The sequence below is a fragment of the Meles meles genome, chromosome 19 (assembly GCF_922984935.1).
Source record: "Meles meles chromosome 19, mMelMel3.1 paternal haplotype, whole genome shotgun sequence".
Classification (NCBI taxonomy): domain Eukaryota; kingdom Metazoa; phylum Chordata; class Mammalia; order Carnivora; family Mustelidae; genus Meles; species Meles meles.
In genome coordinates, this window is record NC_060084.1 from 53,011,473 (window position 1) to 53,027,528 (window position 16,056).

A 16,056-nucleotide genomic window follows, 5' to 3' on the forward strand; every position below is an offset into this window, starting at 1 on the left:
CTCTTCACCCAGGATCCCTTCTCTCCTTCTGCCCCAGAGGCTCACACAGACCTACAGAATCATCTACCTTCCAGGACAGAACACCTGAGGGTCTAGATGAGGCTGTGACCCTCCAGGTCTAGCCAGGAGTTGACTAGCTCCCCAGTGTAGACGGTGCTGCGCAGACAAGCCCCTCAGGTGGAAGAGACCTTAGGAGACTCATTGTGTCCCAGGCCTCACGTGTCCTCAGAGGTCCTGGTCCAGGCTCTGGTGCCAGAGGAAAGTGCCGAGATGAGGGGCAAGACAGGGGTCTGCTCCTGCTGTCTCCTCCCTGGATAGGTCTTCCTGGTGTCCAGCCAAGGGTGTGGCCGGCTCTGCGTAGAGAGCGGGGAGAGCTCTGGAGCTGCGGTTCCTCTTCTGTGAACCACGAGGCCCTGTGCTCCTCCCCAGCTTCCCGTGGGTCCCCCTCAGCCTCCCTCCCGCTGCCTTCCTCTTCCCCCTCACCCACAGGAGGCCCACACACCCTCCATCTCAACGATGTTGCTGCCGCTGCTGCTGCTTCTAGCCCTGCTCTGGACAGGTGAGTGGGCCGAGGGGAGGGGGCCAGGTGGGCGGCGGCTGCTGCTGACCCTCGATTCTCCACAGGGTCCCTGGCTCAGTATCCAAGATACCAGCTGCAGGTGCAGGAGTCCCTGACGGTGCAGGAGGGCCTGTGCATCTCCGTGCCCTGCCACTTCAACATCAGGGACTACTGGGGCTGGTCTTCCCCTGCTCATGGCTACTGGTTCCGGGAAGGGGCCAGTGAAGACCACGATGCTCCAGTGGCCACAAACAACCCAGATCGTAAAGTGCAGGAGGAGACCCAGGGCCGATTCCGCCTCCTCGGGGACCCCCAGGCCTACAACTGCTCCCTGGACATCAGAGATGCACAGAGAAGGGACTCGGGGACGTACTTCTTTAGAGTGGAGAGTGGGCCTTATGTGAGATATAGTTACATGCAGAGTCAGCTCTCCGTGCAAGTGACAGGTAAGGAGGAGACTCCAGGAGAGGCTGCAGTGGATGGATGGGGGTCCTGGGTCAGAGCCAGGATGGGACACCCCCTCCTGGGAAGGGTTAGAGGTAACACATGTCAACGTTCAGAAGCAGGAGCTGGACCAAAGCCTGAGGCTTCTCTCAGGGTCTCACCTCGGACCCTCCCCCTGATTCCCGTGTCTCTCCATCTCCTCACAGCTCTCAACCACACACCTGACATCCTCATCCCGGGGACCCTGGAGTCTGGACACCCCAGGAACCTGACCTGCTCTGTGCCCTGGGCCTGTGAGAGGAGCACGCCGCCCATCTTCTCCTGGACATCAGCTGCCCTCACCTCCCTGGGTCCCAGGACTCACCTCTCCTCGGTGCTCACCCTCACCCCACGGCCTCAGGACCACGGCACCAACCTCACCTGTCAAGTGTACCTCCCTGCAGCTGGTGTGATGGTGGAGAGGACCGTCCAGCTCAATGTCACCTGTGAGTGTGGGGCAAGGATGCCCGATTCCCTGAAGGGGTGAGGGGCAGGAAGGTCGGTTTGGGGAGCCTCGGAGTTTTACTGGGAGGTCTGTCTGAGTGTGGGACCTAGAAGGACTCAAGCCCTGTCCCTCCTGTGTTTCTGTGGTGTCTGGGGGTGAGGAGAAGATACCTACATGTATCTCACATGCCCCCGCCTCACTGAAGAGGGAAATCCCCTCTTCCCATCCCAGGTGCCACACAGAATCCAGCAACTGGTGTCTGCCTGGGACACAGCCCAGGTAGGAAGGAGCCTCCCGTCCATGAGGCATTGACTGTCCAGGCTCTTTGTCAGGTCAATTCAGAGTGGGACTTGAGACTCAACAGGTGGGGGTGTATGGGGGGCTGTGGTTAGACTTGAGAAACCCCCTCAGCCCTCTGTCTCATACCCTCTCACTCCAGTCTTGCTAGGGTGACCTGCAGTTTTCTCCCCACCACCCTGAATATGGTCTTTATCTTCCTCTGGTCTCTGAAGGACTGAAGCATTTTCAGTAAATTTTAGTTTTAGGAGGAAAGTTTCAGGTTATTGGCAAATTGAGCTGTAGGTAGAGAGATTTCTCCCAAAGCCCTGCTTTTACATGCACAGCGTCTTCACTGTCAACCCCCACCAGAGGGTACTTTGTTACAATAAAACCTACATGGGCATGCGTTTATCACTAACAGTCCATAGTTGACATCAGGGTTCATTCCTGGCATTGTACTTTCTATGGACTGGATAATTTATAATGACATGTATCCATCTAGTGGTGTCATGCAGAGTAGTTTTACTGCTGACTATCATTCCTCAGCCTTCTGAGCCCAGTCTTACCCCCACTGGTATGGTAATGGCATCTGGCCCCCACCAGGACAGTGAGCCCCATTAGGACTCTTTTGGTGCCCACCAAATGGCTGATAGGTGATGCCCAGAGACACATCCCTCACTCTGGGTGTCGGGCTCCCAGGAGGCATAGCCAGGAAGGACGAGGAGACCCAAAGGTCTGAGAACTCCTCTGCCTCCCCCTGCTTCTGGAAGCACGGAGGACCACCTTGACCCTGAGTGATGGGGCCAGTGGAGTCCTTCCTTCCAGGGAGGAAGGAGGGACTTTCTGCATCCCAGGGAGCTCTGTGCATATGTCTCTCTCTCTCTCTCTGGAGTGCCCATGCTCATCAAGACTGGCGTTCACCCCAAGTGTCTCTGTCTACAGGGAAACTGGGGATCTGGTCAGGAGTGAGTCTAGGTGCCGTTGCGGGAGCTGGTATCACCACGCTGCTTGCTCTCTGCCTCTGCCTTATCTACTTTGGGTGAGCTGGGTGGGTATGGGGGAGGGGGGAGAAGTGGGACTTGCAGGGGTTGTGAGGTCCTGGAACAAAGGCAAAGGGTGCCAGGTATGAGTGTGTTCCCAGCTCTGGTCCCAGCAGTCTAGGAACATGGGGACCTTGTTACAAAGCCTTGATATGAAGGCTCCTGGGCTCGCCCCACCCTCCACCTGCCTCAGAAGAGCGACCCCATGTCAGAGACCCCGGTGTCTCCATCAGAGTGAAGAACTGCAGGAAGACAGCGTCCCGGAGAGCAGTGGGCATGGACAGCAGCCCCCCGGTTGTACAGCCAGCTCCCCTGGTGAGTGACGTGGGCATCCTGGCGTGCAGGCTCTCTTCCCCATCTCCCGGGGTGGCCCACAGCCATGCTCCATTTAGCATGCCCAGAAATTCCTGCTTGTTTGAAAATGTAGGTTTTATCCTTCAGGCATCTGAGACTAACAGATCAGGAGCTGACCGCCGCTGAAAACGCACTCTGTTGCTCACAGTTCCCAGGAGGAGAGAGGCACACCCCTCCACACAGGACCACATGGGGCAGGGCTAGGGTGGGGCAGGAGGCAGAGGGGGCAAAGGGAGTCATGGATAGGGCCTTTATTGTGGTTTCCACAGGAAAGGCATGGTGAGACAGGGTAAGCAGATTCAGGATTGGCTAGTTTGAATCATTTCAGCAGGTTCTGGGGTGTTGGGTGTCCCTAGTTGTTTGATGCCTGGCCCAGGGGTGATTATGCTGAGGAACAGGGACCCAGAATGTCAGCTTCGGACGGATTGGTTTGCACATGAAAGGCAGGCTTGCTGGCAGTCCTCCTCCATCTCCAGAGACTGGCTAGTTCTGGCAGGGACAGTTCCTCTAAGGTCAGCAAGGCCCCAGATGCTAAAGCCTCAGAAACACGTCGTGAATGCACTCTTAAACATATTCTTCCTGCTGGCTGTCCGCCTCCCTGATGGCACTTGTGTCCCTGACACCCCGCCCGAGACCCAACCCTGTGCTGCCCCAGCCTTGCTCTTCCTGCACCAAGAATGCAGCAGAGCATATCCATGCTCTTCTCATTACAGAGTAATGCAACCGTTCCCTTCAGGCGGAGCTCCCCTCTTAGTCCTTACCCTGCTGCAGCCCTCCCACCTCTCCTCCGCGAAGATCCTTGTCCCACAGGCCCAGATCTGAAAAGCACGGCTCCTCAACCTGCTGAAAGTCGGGTGCCCAAACAACAGGGTCTGGCGTTTGGGGCAGGAAACCCAGAGTCACCAGAGTGACCATCAGTGCTTTAACCCCCAACACTGGCCTTCATCACTGGCCTGCTCACTCGCTTCAAGTGGAGTGAGCTCTTTGCATCTCAGAATCATTGCTGGGCTGTGCGCTCCTTCTCGTGTGTCTCTGTCATCCTGCCCTAGTCCTGCTCATCTCTGAGCTCTGACTGACATTTATTCATTTAAAACTCTGGCTAAGGGGGCGCCTGGGTGGCTCAGTCAGTTAAACATCAGACTCTTGATCTTGGCTCGGGTCTTGATCTCAGGGTCATGAGTTCAAGCCCCACGCTGGGTTCCATGCTAGGTGTGGAGGGAAAGCAGACCGTGTCAGTTTGCTAGGGCTCCCATAACAAGACACCAAATAGATGGAGTAGATTAAACTACAGAAACATTTTCAGAAACAGTTGTGAAGGCTGGAAGTCTGAGATGAAGGTGCCTGCAGGGTGTCTTCTTCTGAAAACTCTCCCCCCGGCTTGCAGATGGTCGGCTTCCTCTCTATATCCTCACCTGGCCTCTTCTCTGTGTACACACATCTCCACTGTCTGTTCTTCTTATAAGGACATAAGTCATTTTGGGTCCTACCCTAATGTCCTTGTTAAAACTTAATTACCTCTTTAAAGACCTCATCTCCAAATACAGTCACATCAGGCGTTAGAGCTTCAACTTACAAATTCAACATATGGACACAGTTCAGTCCATAAGATGGACTTAGTCCTGGGTAACAATGATAAATCAGGACTTGCTAATGGAGTGAGAGAGTGTATATGGGATATGAGCAAAGATAGTTCACAGCCTCTACTTAATGGGTGTGATAGATGCCCGTGATGACTCTACAGATGTCATAGATGTTATGGATGCCCATACACATTCATAGATCCCAAAGAGGACTCCAGCGTGATAACCCTGAGTGTATAAGTAAGTGGGAGAGACAGAGACACAAGGTGGAGATGACACAGGAAAACCACTGAGAAAAAAGAAATGACCAGGAGAGTGTAGGGTTGGGTCCTGACAGTCAAAGGGAGATGAAGCTTCAGGGAGAAGAGAATGCTTATTTGTTTCAAATGCTAGTAAGTCCAGCAAGATAGGTTCTCAGAAATGAACCTTAAATTTAGCAAACAGTGTCACAGCTGATCTTATCAAAAGCAGATCTGGTTGCCTGGGAGAGGAAGTTTACTTGACTGGAGTGAGTTCAAGAGAAAATGGGAAGATGGGAAGTGGAAATACTCTTGAAAAATATTATCGTAAATCTAGAGAGAAATTAGTCTGTAGCAGAAAATGATCATACTTTTTTTTTTACTTTTTAAAAAATTTCTTTTCAGCGTAACAGAATTCATTGTTTTTGCACAACACCCAGTGCTCCATGCAATACGTGCCCTCCCTATTACCCACCACCTAGCTCCCCCAACCTCCCACCCCCAACCCCTTCAAAACCCTCAGGTTGTTTTTCAGAGTCCATAGTCTTTCATGGTTCCCCTCCCCTTCCAATTTCCTTCAACTCCCTTCTCCTCTCCACCTCCCTAGGTCCTCCATGTTATTTGTTATGCTCCACAAATAAGTGAAACCATATGATAATTGACTCTCTCTGCTTGACTTATTTCACTCAGCATAATCTCTTCCAGTCCCGTCCATGTTGCTACAAAAGTTGGGTATTCATCCTTTCTGATGGAGGCATAATACTCCGTAGTGTATATGGACCACATCTTCCTTATCCATTCCTCCATTGAAGGGCATCTTGGTTCCTTCCACAGTTTGGCGATGGTCATACTTTTAAATCCCGTGGAACCTTCTGTGTGATAGGAGCATCTTTTGTACTAACAAGGTGACTCTGGGTGGGCTCCTGTTTGGACTGGTCACCAGAAAGACCACCCCATGATTAGAGGCTTGGAATGTTCAGCCCTACCCCTCTCCCATTTTCCAGGGAGGGGAGAGAGGCTGGAAATGGAATTAGTGATTGATCATGTCTACATGATGAAGTCTCCATACAAATCCCAAAGTATGGAGTTCAAGGAACTCCCAAGTTGGTGAACACATGGAGATGATGGGAATGCATTTGGAGAGGGTGTGGAAGCCTTCGCTCCCTCCCCACACCTCACCCTGGGCATTTTTTCATTTGGTTGTTCATCTGTATTGTGTCTTTTATCACATTCTTTTGTAATAAGCTGGTAAACAGTAAGTAAGCTGCTTTCCTGAGTTCTGTGAGCCACTCTAGAAAATTAATGGAACCTGAGGTGGGGCTCGTGACAATTGCTAATTTATAACCAGTTGGTCAGAGGTGTCAGGTGACAAACACAGGTGACAACCTGGACCTCTAAGCAGGTGAAGTGGGGGTGGGGGATCCTTGTAAGTCTGAGCCTTTAATCTCTGGATTTGGTGTTATCTCTGGGTAAAGAGCATCAGAATCAAGTTGAATTCTAGGCCACCCAGCTGGTGTTGGAGAATTGTTTGGCGTGGTGAAAACCCCACACATCTGGTGTCAGAGGTGTTGTGAATGTGGTATCAGGGTGAGAATGAAGAAGACACACCCAGAAGAAAAGTGAGCTTTTCGTAAACACACTCCCATGTATCCTGTGCCTGAGAGACTGGGGTTGCATTCACGATCAACAGATGTATAACCTCTCTGAGACCTGGTTTCTCTTTCTGTAAAATAACAGTCTTTTCCACACAGGTCTGAGTGACTGCTTAGTAAAATTTGAAAACAACCAATAGTATTAGATTTGTCACATAAGAAATGTTCGACAAAAGATTGGAAGAAAGAACAATGTCCAGTCAGAATCAAATTCACTTCATGGACCCTCTCTGCCTTCTCCTCACCCTACCTCAGGAACCCCCCCCCACCTTCCTCTGACCCCTTCTTTGCTCTCTAAACAGGATTACCAGCAGGAGTCCAAGTCAGACCTCCCTGCTGACTCCACAAGTTCTGCAGGAGTGCCCCCCACCTCAGAAATGGAGCAGGATCTGCATTATGCCTCCGTCAGCTTTCACAGAATGGAGAAGGGCACCTATGCAGAATACTCAGAGATCAGGACCCAATGAGGAACCATCTGGCGCATCAGTCTTGGAGAGAGCATCCATACACTCCAGGAAGGGGGACCAAAGGCTGATTCTTGGAGAGTTAACAACCCCATAGTCAATGGGTTTACAAACACCTGAATATGAGTTTCCTGCTATATTGAAAGCAAGGCTTTACAACCAGAGAGGCCTGGGGTGCAATCCATGCTTTCATTTATCGACAGTATGACATCAGGCAAACCATTTTACCCCTCCATGACTCAATTTCCTGCTTTGCGAAATGGATGTAAGAAGTCCTGCATTACAGGGTTGCCACGAGGAGTAAATAAAAGTGCATCTAGGAAAAACCCAGCAGAGGCCCTGATGCACTGTGAGAGTTTGGTGCACACTAGTTCCTTCCCCCTTGAACAGAAAGGTGTTGGTGACATCTCATCCAAAGGGTTGGGTGTGTTCTGTCTGGGACACCTTATCAGCAATGTGTCAGTCTCACTTCAAAACCCTCCCACGTTGTAATCATTTTGTAATGTATACATATATCAAATCATTACATTGTATAATTTAACTCACACAATGTTATGTGTCAACTATATCTCAATAAAGCTGGAAAAAATAAACTGTAGATCCAGATGTATTATTTAATGATAAATATTATTGAATATTTATCAGAAAAACAAGACCCTCCCCATGGGTCCCCTTCCTGAATTGGCTTCCAGCATCACCCCTCTCCCTTCCTGAATCTTCCCTTTCCATCCTGCCTGCCTCCTACTAGTATTGTTAGAAGCAAAATCACATATTAACATTTAGAGAATTTCCTAAAAGTCAGGGCTGACCACAGTCAAAATACCTTTCCATCTCCTCAGCCCCAAAGACTAATTTACAAGCTTCTAATTTGACATTCCAGGTCAAGGGTCAGAAATTTTTTTTTAGAGGGCCAGATAGCAAATATTTTAGGCTTTGGAAGCTGTAAGGAACCTAGTAACTATTCAACTCTGTGTTTGTAGTGCAAATGTAGCCATAGCCATTCCACAAATGAACTAATGTGGCTGTGTTCCAACAAAATTTTATTTGCAAAAGCAGACAAACCATGGTGTAGAGTTTTCTAGCCTCTATTCCAGGCTGTTTTCAACTTTACCCAGTCTACTTCTGCATCTCCATATCCTGACCCATCAATCCCTCATGCCATTCTCTAAGTGCTCCCATGCTTGCGAATTCCTCACCATCTTTGTGCATCCACATCCTTTTTCCAGGAAGACCCGTCACCAGATCATCATCTATCTGGAACCCTCTTATCCTTCAAAATAAACTTGACAATAGATGTCAGGTTTGAGATGGTTGGTGGAGGCAAGCAGGAGGTTGTAATCTTCCTCCTCAAAAGCCCAATATTTTATTTAAAAGTCAACTTAAATAAAAACAGCCCTACCTCCACCAGCAGCACCAAAGCCATGACAGGGATAAAGTATAAGGCCATAAGATCATAAAATGACTCCTAAAAACAAATGGGAGATTCTAGTGTGGTGTAAAAAAAAATGTTTGGAACCTAACTCTCCCTTCCCTACATCCAAGAGGGACAGCTGTCAGACTTCTGTTTATGATAATGTCAGGCTGGGTGACATGAGCCAACCATCTGTTGAAAACATAAAAAGTTGATTGTTAGATGGACCATGAGAGACTGTGGGCTCTGAGAAACAAACTGAGGATTTTGGAGGGGAGGGGGATGGGGGCTTAGGTCAGCCTGATGGTGGGTATTAAGGAGGGCACGTATTGCATGGAGCATTGGGTGTGGTGCATAAACAATGAATCTTGGAACACTGAAAAAATAAAATTAAATTAAAAAATAAAAAATAGTAAACTTTTAAAAATTAATAAATAAATAAAATGTTTTTTAAAGGAAAAAAAGTTGATGGTTAGACTTTGAATCAAAACAAGTTGTCATCAACACTTTGTTCACTGCTCCTCCCTCTACTTGCAACTAGAAACCCTGTAAATGGTGCAAGAAACAAAGGAGAATTCTGGAATGCAGTAAGAAGAAAGTGAGTTGGTTTAGGACCCTAGAGCTAGGGGACTAACACAGAGGGAGAGCATCTGAGTTCTCCCATCCAACAGAGGAAAGACACTCAGACCCATCATTTCCCAAATCCTGAGAAACAGAAGGCAGCTAGGTAGGGCCATTTTTCTCCTGGATGAAAGGGAGCCCTTTTAACAATCAGGCAGGCCCAGCGCCACCAGCAAGGGGGATCAATTGGAGCCAGAAATGTGTATCCAAGAAACACCTTCTCCATCAGACTTGAGATATATTCTCCTGCCCAGAGGCACTGGAACAGGAGAACAGAAAGGGAGAACGGGATCCAGGCACACTTGCTAATATTCCTGACCCTGACCCTAGATTTTCTCTTTTGTCAAATGTGAAGACTAGCCTCCTCACTTTCAGAAGTGTGTGTGTGTGTGTGTGTGTGTGTGTGTGTGTGTGTGTGTGTGATGAAGCAAGCTATTTAAAGGAGCAGTACAGGGGTGCCTGGGCGGCTCAATGGGTTAAAGCCTCTGCCTCCTGTTCAGGTCATGATCCCAGGGCCCTGGGATTGAGCCCCGCATCGGGCTTTTTGCTCAGAAGGGAGCCTTCTTCCCCCTCTCTCTCTGCCTGCCTCTCTGCCTACTTGTGATCTCTGTCTGTCAAATAAATAAATAAAATCTTAAAAAAAAATAAAGGAGCAGTACAAGAGACCAGTAAGCAGAGGACCTTAGCAAGAAGGCTCATGCAGATGGGACAGGCAGACATCATCCACAGGAGAGCAATGCCTGAGAACGAACAGGAGAGGTGGCAGGTGAAGAGAGAGGAGGCCAGCACTGCCCACTCCTGATTGTTTTCCTGGCTCCATCCATCCCCACCCTTTTCCCCTCCTGGCCCCAAATCCAGTCATAAGCATCTGGGTCCTCCCTACTGCTGAGCTGGGAGGTACCTGAGCTCAAAGCATGACCCTGTTTCAGCACCACAGACAGCATAAACCCCCTCCCGGGGAACACCTCCCCACCTGAGACTCTCTAGGGGTCAGTGTCTCCTGGTGGATGGAGAGCCCCCAGAATGCCAACAATTTATCAGCCCCCAATGCAGAGTGGGAGGAGCCTACAGAAGGGTCTGGTGACATCCTAAGTCAATGATGCTGGTCAGGGGTGTCTGGGACCTCATAGGGTGTGCTTCTCTCCTCAGACTTGGGCTCTTTGTTCCCAGAAGGTGTTAACCAGGGATTGGGTGTTGTCCTGAGGTGAGGTCTAAACCTCACCTTACTGGGTGGCCCCAGTAATTAGATGGAATAACAAGGCCAGTCTTGGGACATTGTTGGCAAGAAAGAAGTGATCACTCAAAGAGGGGGTCCTTATGGCATTTACAGCTTTTGTAAGACCTTGGGAGAAATAACGTTTCCATTCAGCTTTGTAACTGTCTTCCTACCAAGCCTGAATAACTTCAAGACTTTTTTTCTTTCTGCAATTGAATTGATTTTCACTCTTTCAGTCTAGGATGGGTTTTTCTTCTTTCCGTGTTTTCTCACATTTCTGTCTAGAGCCTTCCTGTCCCCCAATAGGTGGTCTCAACCACTCCAAGGGTCCCACTTCCGCCCAGGTGATTCTTGCAGTTACTAGCCCATGCCGTCTTGAGCCCCAGAGCTGTTAAGTGAAGGAAGGCTGGGCCCTGTTAATAGGGCTGTAAACAAGAACTTCATGCCCATCGAACATCCCTCCATTTCTGTTCCTCCTTTTCTGGTCTTTCCCTGCTCAGGATTGCCCACATGGAGTCTGACTTCCACCAGCCCCCTCCCCTATGGTCCCTCCAGGATCTACTACACCAAGTGATCAGATTCCTCCCAGGCAATGCTTTATCTGAGTTCCCCCAACACAAAAACAGGGTTCACCATTGATCACCCCCAGAGTCAATATTCTGCAGGACGCTGACCTCATTTGGTTTTTCCCTGATGAGGTTGGAAACCTCTAGAAAAGGAAGAATGAGAAAAACTTGAGCTGCTTTGGGGTGCCTGGGTGGCTCAGTTACTTAAGCAATTGTCTTTGGCTCAGGTCATGATCCTGGAGTCCCCAAATCAAGTCCCACATCGGGCTCCCTGCTCAGCAGGGAGTCTGCTTTTCCCTCAGACCTCTCCCCTCTCATGCTCTCTCTCTCTCTCAAATAAATAAATAATTTTTTTTGAGCTGCTTTGTCTCTTAGGATAAGGGAAAGTCCTGGACATGGGAGCCCAAAGGGGGGGGCAGGCATGAGAGCACTGTGCCCATTGTCTCCCACACTTCTCTCCCCATCCCTAACCCACCTCCACACAGTAGGAAAGTACTTTGCTGATTTTTTCCAGCCCCTACACAAAAAAATAGGTAAATAAATTTTTGTTCACCTGTCACTTCTGGTCTTCCAAACTATTTCCAATGGTGGTAAGTGAGTAGATGCAAGGAGAGAAAAGTCACCTCTAAGTAACCTTTTTTTTTTTTTTACCAAAATTAAAACAGTACTTTATGCAAGATTCTGTTATTTGTGTGTTTACCTTTATGTAAATACTGCCACTTGACATGTATTTATCACCTACTCTGAAATTTGTCATTATTGTGTACAAAGCAAGTCTGCACTGCTTGTAAGAAAAGCACATTCTTTTTTTTAATATTTTATTTTTATTTATTTGTCAGAGAGAAGGAGAGAGAGAGAGAGCACACAGGCAGGCAGAGAGGCAGGCAGAGGTGGAGAGAGAAGCAGGCTTCCTGCCGAGCAAGGAGGCCATGCGGGACTCGATCCCAGGACCCTGGGATCGTGACCCGAGCTGAAGGCAGCAGCTTAACCCACTGAGCCACCCAGGTGTCCCAGAAAAGCACATTCTTGCCTTCAAGGACTCACTTTCTATCTTGGAAACAAAAATACACAGTCAAGGAAATTCATCTTCTCACCCTCTCTCTGCCCATCCCCAATCTGTTTTCCATAGAGAAGCCAGAGGAAATTCTAAAAACCCAAGAGTCATTTTCAGCTTCTAACCCTCCAGTGGCTCCCCGTTGCTCAAGCAGAAATAGCAAAATCCTTTAACATGAACTCAAGCTGTTACATGAGCCATCTTATTTGGCTAAGGGGGCAGGGACCAGGTTCTAATGCCTAGAACACACCACAAGCCAAAAAGCCAACACATGCACAGAGGTGCAAATGAATTTGTTTGTTTATTCTATTAAAGGAAGATTTTTTCTGAAGGCAATATCATGACCCTTATAGATATAAAATAAACACGTGTTAAAGATTTTTTTTTATTGTGGCAAAAACACATACCATCAGATCTAGCCTCTTAACAAATTTTTAAGTGTACCCCAGTGTTAACTGTAAGTACTGTGTTGTACAGAAGATCTCTAGAACTTTTTCAACTTGTAGGACTGAAACTTTATACCCATTGAACAGCAACTCCCCATTTTATTTATTTAACTCATTACAAACAAGGGAACGAGACAGAAATTGAAGATGCCCAAATTTATGTGGAGTAAGGGAATATTGAAATGAATTTGTGGATGCGTGTAATAGTGGCTTGGTAAGGGGATTTAAGTCCCCTCCCCAAGGAGACAGAATGTATGTGTATGTCTTTGGAGAAGAATTATTTGCATTGCTATTAGTTATCTACAAATCATAACATTTAAAATGGTTCAAAGGTAATAAAATACTAAACTCAGATAATCCCAGATGGGTATGTTCTAAAGAATACATACGTTTTCACTGTGGACAACCAGAAATCTTATTTTGATTATCCTAAATATTCTTATAATTCTTTTTTTAATAAAGATTTCATTTTTAAGTAATATGTACACCCAACATGACACTCAAACCCCCACTCCAGGATCAAGAGTCACACGCTCTAACGACCAAGCCAGCCAGGCATCCCAATATCTTTACAACTCTTCTTTTTTCAAAGATTTTATTTATTTATTTGACAGAGAGAGTGAGAGAGCACAAACAGGGGGTGCAACAGGCAGAGGGAGAGGGAGAAGCAGACTCCCTGCTGAGCAGGGAGCCCGACGTGGGGCTCGATCCCAGGACCCTGGGATCATGACCTGAGCCGAAGGCAGCTGCTTAATCGACTGAGCCACCCAGGCACCCCTCTCCTTACAATTCTTAAAGTACATATTCATTGATCACCTAGTGTATGCCAAGCATTTTTCTAGCCAGGGTGGATTCAGCAGGAGAGACAGACAAAGAATAATTAAGCCGATTATATTTTAGGCTGATTTGTGATAAAGAGTTTGAAGAAAAATGAAAGAAAAAGATACAGAGAGAATATGAAATGGATTATAATTTTCAATATGCTGTCCATGGATGTTGTCGTTGGGAAAATGACATTTGAGTGTGCACACATATGCACACGCACGTGCCACAGGCACTTTAAGCACACACACACACACAAACAAGTAACTCAAATATGCACACACAGAGGACACAGACCTACAGGCACACGTGTACTTCAAACAGACACACACACAGAGACAGACACACCTCCAAATACACACAGAGAGATCACACACATATATATAAACAGACATACCTCAGGCATGCACACAACAGACCACAAACCCAGAACACACACACATATGTACACAGGCCAAAGAAATACACACACACCACAGACACACACAGAGACTGCAGACACAAACACACATGCACCTACATGGACACACAGGCCACAGGCACACAAACACAGCAGATACACTCATACATAACTTCCACCACAGCCACACAAGGTGAGGCGTTAGCCATTGGCTCCTCACACTGGGAGCTTTGCCCTGGGAAGACTGGGGCCCTGGTTCTCTGGCCAAACAAACGAATAGACCAAGGTTAGTCTTACTTTAGCTCCCAGGACCTACCGCTCAACAGATGGGAGACAGGTGCTCAGGGTGCAGGAGGATGGGCTCAGGCAGCAGAGGGGCCAGCTGGAGCAGAGGCCCACGGAGACTGTCCTGACCTGGGGAGAGAAGGGGAAGTATGTTCAGCTAAGTAAAAGCAAGGCAGAGATCAGAGCACAGAAGAGCAGCAGGTATTTCCTCCAATTACCAAACCTGTCCCTTCTTTTCTCCTCCATCCTTGGAGTGGCCCCATCCTACAGAATGTCCACTGGCCACTGTGTGGACTGTGTCCAGTGTGGGCCAGACCAGCCTGCACAGAGCACTAGACCTGTGTGAACACATCCATCTTCTTGAAAATCCCATGCGTTGGTTTATTGGGGTTAATATAACAAAGTACACTGACCCCGTGGCTTAGTTAACAGAAGTTCGTTTCTCAGAACTCTGGAAGCTAGACATTGTGGGCGGAACTGGCTCCTTCGCAAGCCTCTCTCCTTGGTTTGTAGGTGGTTGGTTCCCCCTTGTGCTCATGTGGTCTCCTGTTTGTGCATGTCTCTGTCCTAATCTCCTCCTCCTCCTCCTCCTCCTCCTCCTCCTCCTCTTCCTCTTCCTCTTCCTCTTCCTCTTCCTCTTCCTCTTCCTCTTCCTCTTCTTCTTCTTCTTCTTCTTCTTCTTCTTCTTCTTCTTCTTCTTCTTCTTCTCCTCCTCCTCTTAGGATTTTATTTATTTATTCTGAGAGTGAGAGAGAGAGCACATGCAGGGGGAGCGGCAGGCAGAGAGAGAAGCAGACTCCCCACCGAGCAGGGAGCCCAATGTGGGGCTCGATTCCAGGACATTTAACTGACTGAACCACAGAAGGGCCCCTCCTAATCCCCTGTTTTTATAAAGGCACCAGTCTTGCTAGAATGGAGCTCACCCCAATGGCCTCGTTTTACCTTAATGATCTCTTTAAAGACCCTATGTCCAAAGATAGTCATATTTGAGGTACTGAAGTTTAGAAATGAACATATGAAATTTAGGGTGACACAACTCAGCCCATAACACCCTGTGAATATAGGCCTCCTGCTATGCACAGAATTAGACCCCTTCCCAAGGCAGCACAGTGAGCATCTGGTACGCATGATCTCTTTGTGGGAGGCCACAGACGAAGGAGCCCTAGGACACAGCTGGCCACCAGGACCTTCTTACCAAAAGCAGGAATACGAGGGACCACTGAGGAATGGGCAGGGCCAGACATTTGAGGTGTAAGAGGGCCACACCCAAGTCTATGGAAAATGCCCACCACTGTCCTCCGCCAGTGCCCAGCGCTGGGCACGGTGATCCCTCCATGTGACTGCTGGGGAAACTGAGGCTTGGAGGGGAGGAGGGCCAGGCACACCTGGGCGTTCTCCCTCAACGTCATGCAGTGCTATCATCTTGCTGCAAATGCCCAGCACTCAGGTGTGGCCCGATGTGGGTGACACCCGGGGTGCCTGGAGCAGGGGGCTGTGAGCCGGCCAGCAAGCCCTGGAACACTGGGGAGTCCTGGACTCTGTCCACTCTGGCCATTCATACCTGGGAACTCACCTCCTAGCTGCCCAGAGCAATGGTGTTTCCTACAAGCCCCTGCCCGTGCTTCCGCCAGCTCACACTGTACCAACAGGAGCTGCCACAGCCTGGAGTTTCTCTGTCCCCGTGGGTGTTTAGGGAAGTTTTTAAGAACAGAGATGGAGTCTGTCCTTCTCCACTTTGACTCCACAGCCCTGAAAGGAGATTTCATGATGCGGGTGTCATGCCCACTCATTAATTACACATCAATCACTTCCCTCGTCCACAGCGGGGGGGGGGGGTAGCCCCAACTTTCATGCCTCGAGGTTCCCCCGCTCACCCCTCCTGCATCCCACATCTGGCAGGACTGCCCATCTAGGGCTTCTAGAAGCTGTAATTGGCCAGGTAGTCCCTGCCTTCCTGGTGGGAACGGAGGCCGCAGACAGGGACTGGGGGGTGGTGGGTGGCTGGACCCCATCTAGAAAGTAGAAGTTGTTAGTCTCCAAGGTCCACGCTGTCATTGACAGCGTCCCAGCACCAACTTCCTCTTCTGTGGCCAGTCACTTTTCAGACATTAGCCTTGGCCCTCCTGTTGGGGCTTCCTCT

At 48.8% G+C, this 16,056-nt stretch overlaps 1 protein-coding gene across 2 annotated transcripts; it reads left to right on the top strand.

Annotated features, from left to right (window-relative positions):
* The first annotated feature begins 445 nt into the window (after nt 1-445).
* On the top strand, nt 446-7,679 carry LOC123931317 (myeloid cell surface antigen CD33-like). 2 transcript variants are annotated; one of them, XM_045988298.1, is made up of 7 exons: nt 446-559; nt 625-1,005; nt 1,210-1,488; nt 1,719-1,766; nt 2,709-2,805; nt 3,040-3,121; nt 6,934-7,679. In XM_045988298.1, the coding sequence occupies exons 1-7, from the start codon at nt 517-519 to the stop codon at nt 7,096-7,098; spliced, it is 1,095 nt and encodes a 364-aa protein (XP_045844254.1). In that variant the 5' UTR covers nt 446-516; the 3' UTR covers nt 7,099-7,679. The 2 variants fall into 2 exon arrangements, with proteins under 2 accessions (XP_045844254.1, XP_045844255.1); XM_045988299.1 differs by lacking the exon at nt 1,719-1,766.
* Nucleotides 7,680-16,056: the final 8,377 nt, after the last annotated feature.

What these genes read in the sequence shown, in the direction of transcription:
- LOC123931317 (XM_045988298.1), top strand. Translation starts at nt 517, where the DNA reads ATGTTGCTGCCGCTGCTGCTGCTTCTAGCCCTGCTCTGGACAG. An exon ending in CTGCCTGGGACACAGCCCAG is followed by an intron (nt 1,767 to 2,708) that starts GTAGGAAGGAGC and finishes CTCTGTCTACAG; the next exon opens with GGAAACTGGGGATCTGGTCA. An exon ending in TTGTACAGCCAGCTCCCCTG is followed by an intron (nt 3,122 to 6,933) that starts GTGAGTGACGTG and finishes CTCTCTAAACAG; the next exon opens with GATTACCAGCAGGAGTCCAA.